This window comes from Gadus chalcogrammus, chromosome 16 (assembly GCF_026213295.1).
Source record: "Gadus chalcogrammus isolate NIFS_2021 chromosome 16, NIFS_Gcha_1.0, whole genome shotgun sequence".
Taxonomy (NCBI): Eukaryota; Metazoa; Chordata; class Actinopteri; order Gadiformes; family Gadidae; genus Gadus; species Gadus chalcogrammus.
The window spans coordinates 21,599,767-21,610,446 of record NC_079427.1 but is presented as its reverse complement, the minus strand read 5'-3'; the positions used below and the strand labels follow the sequence as shown (position 1 = coordinate 21,610,446).

Genomic DNA, 10,680 nt, shown 5'->3' with positions numbered 1-10,680 from the left:
GACGTCCCCCCGCCCACCAGGTAGCAGCGGGTCAGTGATTGGTGAGGGAGGAGAGGCTGAAGGCCGAGCTGGAGCCGCTGCCTCCGAGGTTCCACAACCAGGAGAACAAGCAGGGCAGCCTGACTGGGCCGCCGCGGGACGACCCACTACGGGGACCTCCAGGTGGGATGGATACAAGGGGCCGGTAAGGTCCAGCGGAGCCAGGAGAGGAAGCTGAGAGGACCTCCGATCAGATGAAGGCCTCACAACACTAGGCCGACCTGGTTGTACAAAGACCCTGGACACGGTCTTGAATGGTCCTCATTAAACAATATGCCCTCCTCCCTGGGTCCAGCCCCCGTACCATCCAATAACAACACAAACCATGGAATCATTCAGTAGTTATTTATTGGACCATGTTTGACAGCAGTTCAGAAAAATAAGTGATTTGAATTTCATTAACTGGAATTATGGGATTCTAAATACATAAAGAAATGTATTAGCCTACAAGTAAATTTAAGGCATAAAAGAAAACATAAAAAGTAGCCCATGCTTCATGTTCAGAGCTTAATCCTATGAACAGTAAGGCATGATTAAAACCAAACAAATAGCATGCACAGTTGCACACCCTTCTTCAGAGTACCTAATTCTACAGAGTACAACCTAGCAAGTACCCACAGCTGTATATCGCATTTAGCGACTTAAAGGGACGACTTGAACTCGGATGTAAAGGTCACATTGATTATGCTGCGGTGATCTCTTGGTAAAAGATGTTACAATAAGTACAGGATGTAAACAGCTGAAAACGGAACATATAACTTAACTGAGTTGAGTTTAAGTGTTCAAAGAAAGTATTTGAATAAAAACAAAAGGTCTAATTTGAGGTTGAGGTTGGCGGCCCCTCGACTGTGTCCATCCCTGCCTTCTTTAGAAAGAACCACCTTTACAGGTGGGACGGTCCAAGTACACATATGTATGCTTTAACCATCACTGACTAATAGCTTAGCAGACGTGCAATTTGAATTACAATCAAAAAAACATAGTCCTCTTTGGCACGTTAAAATTAGCTTGGTCCCAGAAGCGTTATGGTCGGGGCCAACACAGGTGAACATCACTTGAGTGATGGCCATGCTCACAGGCCCATCACTAACTCACTGAGCTACAACTGTTACACCTCGGTGATAAAGGCTGGTTCATTCGAAAGACTCGTTCTCTTACTTCTTCACATAAAGAAAGGCATCTTCCACACAAATATGTCTTTACTTGGGCATGAAATTAAGTTGAATTCCAATTAAGATGTCATCTAAACTCTAGAGCACTCTGTGTCAGAGTGGCAGGGGGGGTGATGGCTAGCTTGGTCCTCCAGCTACACCCCCAGGGCTCGGTCCCTGAGATCAGGGGGCGGGTTATAGTATATAGTACTATAACTATAAATAAAGGTTATAGTATATATTTATAGTACTATTGGACGGCCACATCTGGCCTCTACATTGACATTTACAAAGACCACGTCTAACTGGCACTTAAGGCACAGGGGAGAAGAGGCAGCATGAAGGAGTCACTGAATGCTGCTGTGGAGGACGCGGGTCTATCTGGCGTCGTTCAGCTGCCGGGCCACGGCCAGGATCTCCCGGGCCCCTCTGCTGATCAGCAGCTCGGCCAGCCCGCTGCCCAGCCGCTCGGCGCTGTCCTGGTCCGGGCCCCAGATCTTGGCCGCCGTGACCCCCACGCGCTGCACCTGCTCGTCCACCCGCTCCTCCACCCGCTCCGCACCCTAGAGGACGAGAAGTCATCGGCTTACAGGACAACGTCTCCCCAGACCCTGCTCTACGTGGACAGCACCTCACGTGTTGAGTATCAAGAGGCGTTGTGACCTTATATTCTGCCTGATATGAACTGGGTTTCTTATGAATTTTGAAAACTTTGTCTGCAGTTGTCAAAGATTAAAAATGCATACACTGGCAGATAAAAGGTGTTGAGAAATTGGACCTTATGTCTGAAGGCTTTTAAAATAGAAAGAAGGGCTTCAATGCCTCCAGTGTACCAAGTGAGATGTAATGAGAATATGTGGAGGATGTAGAGATCTCAGGGTGCTGACCGTATTCACAGCAGAGAGGGTGGCCTGCATGGTCTCCTTCAGGCTGTCGGAGCCGTCCAGGCTGTACACCGCCCCGGTCAGGTAGAGCTGCACAACCAGAGACATTGGGTTAGGGTAAAGGCCAAAGTATACTACTCCGACTCCGTAATCCAATGCAATTCGCCGATCATTCTTATATGCTCACTACTAACCATGTAAATAGTGTTGAAAATAAACGTCCAAAGCTTTTAAAATCGTATTTGGTGATTTATTGTTTCTTAATGTGCAAATTAAACAAGGAACAAAGTAAATAAGGTGCAAAGTGAGACTGGGAAAAGTGATTTCGGAAATTATTGTTGTTAGAGGACCAATCACAGCCCTTGCCGTCTATGTCCGTCTCAGTTGCGTCGACGGATAGTTAAAAAATATTGGATGCGCACGTAGAGCTACGGAGAGGGTCTCCAATGACGGAGAGGGCTCTCCGTGTCTACGTACAGCACATTACGGTGTAGTATAAACCAGCCTTAACCCTGGACAACCAGAGACACACTGGGTTAGGTTTAGGGTTAACTCTGCACAACTGCTTCACTTTAAAGCTGCTTTGATTTTAAGAGCTTCTTAAAGTCACTTAGAACTATATAAAGTAATGCATTGCTACAGATTTACAGATTTTTCCCCGAGTCATTCCAATGCCCGGCCTCTATGTGTGCTAGAGGCTCGGTATGTGTGTGCATGTGTCGGTGTGTTTACCTGAGAGTCCTTCAGCTCAGAGTGCACAGCCACCGGAACGCTGCACCCGCCCTCCTGTGAACACAACACACCTTTAAGCACGCTGGAGTGGACCTAAGTCTGAAAGTTGCTGCTTGAGCGTGTGGGACATGAAGTCTGCATCTACACTACTGAATTGTGACTGTGTGTGTGTGACTGTGTGTGTGTGACTGTGTGTGTGTGTGACTGTGTGTGTGACTGTGTGTTTGTGTGTGTGACTGTGTGTGTGTGACTGTGTGTGTGTGACTGTGTGTGTGTGACTGTGTGACTGTGTGTGTGTGTCGCACCAGTGTCCTGAGGAAGGCCCTCTCGGCGATGCAGCGTAACACGGTGTCCTTGTGGTGGAGTACAGACACCATTTCCAGGATCTCCGTGTCCCTCGCTCGGACCTCCACAGCTAGCGCGCCCTGAGGACCAGAAGGCAGAGCTACACACCTGTTCTACACACACAGAACTACACACACACAAAGCTACACATCTGTCCTACAGCAGACACACAGAGCTACACACCTGTCCAACAGCATACATACAGTCCTCTGGTTCCAGGATCTACGGGAAGAAATTAAGATCAAGTGAATTAAAAGGAATACATGGAACTAGTGATAGCATCAATAATGATATAGGTTTTAGGTTGCTAAGATAAGAGTATATGCATCCCAAACTAGGAAATGTATTTCAGCTATTTATAAACTTAATCTGCGTCTTGCAGGAAATTAATTAGTCAAAATGTAACATTGGCATACCCAAAATTAACCTCCCACATGTATTGTTACGGAAATCGATTGACGCGTCGTGTAAAAGGTTCAACATCCCTTCATGTCCAGCGTTGCTACGGAAACGTGATCAACAGTACCTGGCTGATGCGACTATCCCAGCCCATCCGCTTCAGGCCCGCTGCGGCCAAGATGATGGCCGAGTAATCCTCCTTGTCGTCCAGCTTCTTGAGCCGAGTGTTCAGGTTCCCTCGCTGGAGAGGGGCAATTGATGCTTAGGAAAAATTAACAGTGCTGGGAAGAATTCCCGGGAAAACCACAATCTACATCAATGGGTACGGCCTGATTCTGATGCCTAGCTTCCCATCTTAAAGTACCAGGTTTACTTTAAAGAAATAAAGAGATTTTACCAATCTGAATGTTTTTGTTTTTATCACGTCACACGTTATCACGCCAGTTCAGGGACAAAATAACACATTAGAAAAAGCTAATAGCTTCATGGAAATATGCATCCCTGTGTGGAACATTCCATGAGTGCAGGGTCTAGGGACAGAGAGGATACGATATCTTTGAAGTCTAGGTGGGGAAATCTCTTCTTCAGCTGAGCCGCCCGCCGGAGAGAACTGGTGCCGATCACGCTGTGGAAACAAACAGACGTGTGAACATCTCATACATGTCTCACTATTTATTGAGTCCTTCAGCAGACGCTCTTTACCAAATCGACTTTTACAATAACACAGTTCAGAAAGCAGAGGGGGGGGGACTCAGGCCTCTTTTTCAGTAATGCCCGCAGGTAGACTTCTGATGTCGTTGGGGTTTCATGAGATGCTCCATCTCTGGCAGGACTTGACACAACACCGTCCTCTTTAACTTGTACTGGAAATGCAAATCTACGCGCCATGGACTTGGACTGGGCACAATGGGCAGAGAGGGCCAACAGAAAGGGGCCATAAGACTGACCTGTTTTGGGGTAGCGTGGCGAGGGTCTGGCCAGCGTTCTGGGGGTGAAGGACCACTGCATCATGGGGGTTCTCTCGTCTGAGAAAGGCGACAATTCAACGATAAATAATCAAATCAGAGCTGCCAGGATACTGCAATAGCTCTAGTGAAACTAGAAATCACTTTTAAATCACGGATTGTAATCATCTCTGTTCTATGGAACAACACACGCAGACACACATTTTATTGATGAAAAATCCTTCCTTTTATAATATAGACACTTGTTTAATTTACCTACATCCGGTTGTGTGCATCAGACTTACTTAAGTATAGCCCCAATGGTGAACCCTGGTGGCAGAGTGGTGGGGAGGTCCTTCAGTGAGTGAACGACCAGGTCCACTCTGTAGGACAGGACAGAGTAGTGGAGACTCAACATACTATGTCATAATGGAGGCATTCTCTGGTTCCTTTGAGCTAGTGGACGTCTAGAGAACAGGGCAGTGGAGACTCCCCATACTAGGTCATAATAGAGGCCTTCTCTGGTTTCTTTGATCAAGCAGGCTACAGCATTACAATGTTCTGGGGAACATCCAAGCTTTGCCCTCTAAATCTCCATATATACACACACACACACACACACACACACACACACACACACACACACACACACACACACACACACACACACACACACACACACACACACACACACACACACACACACACACACACACTTACTCGTTCTTCTCCAAGGCAGTCTCCAACTCTTTGGTGAACAGACTCTTCTCCCCGATCTTAGTTTGAAAGAAGAAATGGGCTTTTTAGGATCGTGTAAAGCATGGAAAACACTAACATTTCCGATGTGTAATTATAGACACATATTATATGTGTATCTTCGTTGAAATTGCCTGCCTTTTTCAGTTATATATCGAGATATCAGCATCGGGCTCACCTTAGATAAAGCGGTGTCAAGGATTTTGTCTCCTGTCGTGGTCATGCCAACTGAAAGAACAGGGAAGCACATTTAGGATCCTTGAATGGGACCCAAGTGGCGTAACATTACGACAGCTGGTTAGACAAGGAAGTGAACAAGCGGAAATCCTCCTTACTTATTTCTAAAGTCACTTCGGGATACAGCTCCTTCAATTTTGCTGCAATGCTGTCTGTCTGGATACGGGCAAGCTGGTGAGAAAGAATACAACCATTAACTCTATTATTAGAAAATATGAACCACAAAATAGCCACACCGTCGTTGCAAATTAATAGACATTAGGGCTGGACGATTAATCAAATTCAAAACGACATCTTAATGTAATAGAATGCAATTTGCAAATCGTATTCTACCTTTTTTACCTATGGGGGGGTTGTTACTGATACTGACTGGAGATCAGTAGGATTTGTACATTTATTTTACAATTCAATAGTTAATTAGTTAAATAAATAGTTAAATAATAACTATTTTATTTGTACTATTTTATGTTTATATGTTGACTGCTTCGAATGTTGTGCTGGTCATACTAAAGAATGATTTATTGCCTGTTTAGTGAATTATACAGTACATAAGGAACTTTAAAAACAAAAATTGCATTCTAAATCGCAATATTGGTCGAAATAATCGCAATTTGATTATTTGCCCAAATCATTCAGCCCTAAGCCCTACAACCACCCAATCAGTAGGGCGATTATCTGGGAAGGTCAACGTAACCGGGCTATCTCTGTGCTATGGAGGGGTCTGCCTGCTGTATCTTCAGCGATAGACAATGACCGCAGATAAAACGTCACTTGCAACGGACACATTGGATCAAAGAATGGAGTGGTCCTTCAAACGAGCAGGCCAGACTGTGGGCCTTGTTCAAACATCAGAGACCAAACAGGTTTTAACTGAAATAGGGGGAACTTAAGAATGAATTCATTAAAAGATAGAAAAAAACATTTTTCTGTCAAAAACATTAACATTCATGTACTGTACCTGGCTTTTGCGGGTTCCAATCCGAATGACTCGGCTAACTTTACCACTGACATCCTGCAGGGAAAAATGATCAAATCAGTCATTCAAAAGCCTTTTCCATCATTCAGCCTGACATCCGTCACTGGTTCTGGTCTTTGTACAACAGAGCAACAAAACCGTAATTATTCTCAAACCTCTAACCCCTTGTCCCCTTCATTTGAAGAAGAACAAACCAAACCCCCTCACCCTGATGGTCTTGTAAGGTCCTTGATCCATATTAGGTCTTTAAGATCTCTGAGCACTGTCCTGAGGGATGTCTAGCTAGGTTCTGGTAGAAGGCCGGGTTGTACTGTACAGGGCTGAGCTCATACAGCACAAAGACCGTTAAACAGTAGTCTCCTTCAGCACCTCCTCTACAACTTATCTGGTGTCCAAAGATAAGTGTGTGGATTAGTGAAGTCAGTTGGAAAAGGCAGGGAGGGGTCGCTAGGGAGGGCCGTTGGTTGGCCTACGAGGTGTGGTGTCTCTATCTGCTCCTCATCCCCCTCTCTGTAATGCTCATCTTCCTTTTCTTTGGTAAAGAAGGCTTTATTGAATGTATTGAGCATTTATTTAAGTTGGGTCCATGTGGGCCGGTGAATCGGCGTTAAACCAGCAAGAGGCTCTACAGTAGCAAACAATGCAGTGAGAAATGCAGATAACCCTTATTCAAAGAAAGCATAATTTTAAATGATCAACTATAACCGGCTGGGCTCTCGTTTAACTCAACGGATCTGTGAACACATATTGACCAAGTGGCTATACTATATCCTTATTGATCTGGTCTTCAGTGAGTCTGACAATTAGAGAGTACATTAAGGGACTAACGTTAGATACTATTAAAGAAAATAAACGTTAGATACTATAAAAGAAAAGAAACGTTCATTGCTATCAAAGAAAAGTAAAGTTAGATTATATCAAAGAAAAGCAGGTCTTCAGAGACCATTAGAGAGAAATATAGGCTACGTTTGTATACAATATGGGGATGTTAAAAACATTAACCTCCAAAGGTTTAAATGCATTGTCCACAGATTTCTCTTTGTCGTCTATAGAAATGTTTTCACATGTATTTATGTTTAATCATTGTTTATTTCATTCTGTACATTCAAAACGTTCTAGAATATACAGTAGTTGTTCTGTCAGGACTCGGAGAGGACAACCCTGAGTTAGTCAAATTAGCCAACAGCAGAGCAGTACGCAGAGACGGACAGGGCAAACAGCCAATCACGGCCCTGCACCAGACAGAAGAAGCGTGAGCGGAATGTGGTTCACGGCAGAAACCACCGGATCACCTCAGTAACTTCCTACCTCTGGAGCCGACATTTCGTCCTGGTACCACTGAGTGCTGTTGTAACCGCTCGTCTTCTTCGATACAGAACCAGTTGGACTCCGCTAGGCTCTTGGAAAGGGTCCCAACGTCCGGACTGTAAACTTTGCCATTGAGTGAAGGCTGACCCCAGACGTCATCGGCCGGCTTGGCGTCACTTCCTGTTCTTCTTCTGTTTAATGGGGATCATAGCTTTTCACTATATACCGCCGCCTACCGGACTACTACGCAGGAGTGTGTAACAAGGACGCAAATGATACTTTATCATAAAAGTAAATTCAGAGAAAAAACATACAAACAAACAAAACAAAACAAAATAAATAAATGAATAATAATAATAATAATAATAATAATAATTAAAAAAAATATATATAAGGTTAAATTATTCTAATTAGTTCAGTACCATTAAAATACATAACAAAATACCTGCTTCTTTGTCCCTCCATTCCTTGCTCCTGTAAAATATTGTGAATGTCATTTTCTTCATCTTTCCATTTCTGCCTGTGCTGGTCAAATTTCTTTAATTTAAATTTAAATAAAACATGATTAACATCCTCTACAACTTTGCGCTCAGAGCATACACCATTACTTTGACCTATTGGTAGAGTGGAACTAAGTCCAGTATGACCTAATCTCAACCTTGTTATTATAACTTCTTGTCTGCATGTCTGTTTAGCCCCTTTGAGGTGATAATTTCCCCACCAACACGGCTCTGGTTCCTATGGTAGTATCTGGCTGAACTATCTGACTCCCATTCATCTTGCCACCTTAACATAACCTCTGATTTAATTAATGATATAGCATCACCTTCTATGATGGTCTGATGGTCTGATGGTCTAATTTGGTCTAATTCAAGTGCTTTTTTAGCTAATTTATCAGCAATTTCATTCCCATAGATTCCAAAGTGGGCTGGAATCTAACAGAACTGAATAACTAATCCAAGGCTTATAATATTTAAAAGAAGATCCTTTACCTCTGTTACAAAATCTGCACGTATTGAATTATCTGTTATAAAACTAGTACATATATAGAATCAGTACATATAACTGATCTAAGAGGTTTAGTATCTACAACCCATCTAAGAGCGGTTATTATTCCAGTCATCTGTATTGAGTATACCGATAAAAAGTCACTCACTCTATATCTTTTTTATATATTGATGACTAGCCCTGTCTGTTGTTATAAACTTAAACGTGATATGGATGATTTGACCTGTCTTTCGTTATAAATTAAACGCTATATGGATGATTAGACCTGTCTTTTGTTATAAATTAAACGCTATATGGATAATTACATCTGTCTGTCGTTATAAATCAAATGCTATATGGATGGACTAGACCTGTCTGTCATTATAAACCTAAACGCTCTATGGATGGACTAGATCTGTCTCATCCTTATCGTCATCCGCTTATCCGGGATCGGGTCGTTGGGGCAGCAGCTCAAGCAAGGGGCCCCAGACTTCCCTTTTCCGGGCCACATTGACCAACTCTGACAGGGGGATCCCGAGGCGTTCCCAGGCCAGTGTTGAGATATAATCTCTCCACCTATTCCTGGATCTTCCCTGAGGTCTCTTCCCCACTGATCGTGCCTGGAACACCTCCCAAGGGAGGCGCCCCTTACCAGATGCCTGAACCACCTCAACTGTCTCCTTTCTTAGCAGAGGAGCAGCGCTCTAATCTGAGTTCCTTATGGATGGCTGAGCTTCTCACCTTTTCCCTAAGGGAGACACCAGCCACCCTCCTGAGAAAACCCATCTCGGCCGCTTGTATCCACAATCTTATCCTTTCGGTCATCAACCATCCCTCATGGCCATAGGTGAGGATAGGAACGAAGATCGACAAGTAGATCGAGAGCTTTGCCTTGCGGCTCAGCTCTCTTTTCGTCACAAAGGTGTGGTAAAGCAAACGCAATACCGCCCCCGCTACTCCAATTCTCCGGCCAATAACACGCTCCATCCTACCCTCACTTGCAAACAAGACCCCAAGGTACTAGAACTCCTTCACTTGGGCTAAGGACTCCATTCCTACCCAGAGTAGGCCATCCACCGGTTTCCTGCTAAGAGTCAGGGCCTCAGATTTCGCGATGCTGGTCCTCATCCCAGCCTCATCCGGGCTGCTAGCCGATCCAGAGTGTGCTTAAGGTCACAGGCCAATGATGCCATCAGGACCACATCATCTCATCAGCAGTGATGAGATCCTCAGACCACCGAACACAACCCCTCCCCACTACGACTATGCCTAGATATCCTGTCAATGAATATCACAAACAGCATTGGTGACAAAGCGCAGCCCTGGCGGAGGCCAACACCCACAAGGAACGAAACTGACTTGCTGTCGTGAACGCGGACACAGCTCTCGCTTTGGGAATACAGAGATTGAATGGTTCTGAGGAGTTTCTCCCGGGGGACCCGGGGATACGCCTCTTCAAGATCCATAATGACGAACCACCATCAACCACAAGCTATGCTTCCATCATAGAAGGCGTGTAAGTCGGATTCAGGAGTTCCTCAGATTGTTCCTTCCACCGTTTGACTACCTCCTCAGTTGAGGTCAACAGAGTCCCATCCTTTCTGTACAAAGCTTGGATGGTTCCCCGTTTCCCCCTCCAGTGCCGGATGGTCTTCCAGAAACACTTTGGTGCCGACCGAAAGTCCTTCACCATCTCCGAACTTCTCCAACAACTGCTGCATAGCGTCTGACACGGCAGCGGCTGCAGCCTTTCGAGCCTGTCGGTACCCTGCAACTGCCTCAGGAGTCTTCAAGGCCTCCTTCTTCAGTCTGACGGCTTCTCTGACCACAGCTCCCCGCTGCAGCTTCAGCAATGGAGGTTTTGGACTCCGCCAACTCCAGCTCAATGCCCCCAACCTCCACAGGGATACCAGAAAAGCTCC

At 44.9% G+C, this 10,680-nt stretch overlaps 1 protein-coding gene across 1 annotated transcript; it reads right to left on the bottom strand.

Annotated features, from left to right (window-relative positions):
• Positions 1–280: 280 nt before the first annotated feature.
• On the bottom strand, positions 281–7,971 carry LOC130406441 (porphobilinogen deaminase-like). Its single transcript, XM_056612023.1, has 14 exons — positions 7,772–7,971; positions 6,446–6,499; positions 5,586–5,658; positions 5,429–5,478; positions 5,215–5,270; positions 4,800–4,877; positions 4,498–4,575; positions 4,100–4,175; positions 3,678–3,791; positions 3,335–3,373; positions 3,112–3,231; positions 2,807–2,860; positions 2,078–2,164; positions 281–1,753 (listed from the first exon to the last, which is right to left on the bottom strand). The coding sequence occupies exons 1-14, from the start codon at positions 7,784–7,786 to the stop codon at positions 1,568–1,570; spliced, it is 1,080 nt and encodes a 359-aa protein (XP_056467998.1). The 5' UTR covers positions 7,787–7,971; the 3' UTR covers positions 281–1,567.
• Positions 7,972–10,680: the final 2,709 nt, after the last annotated feature.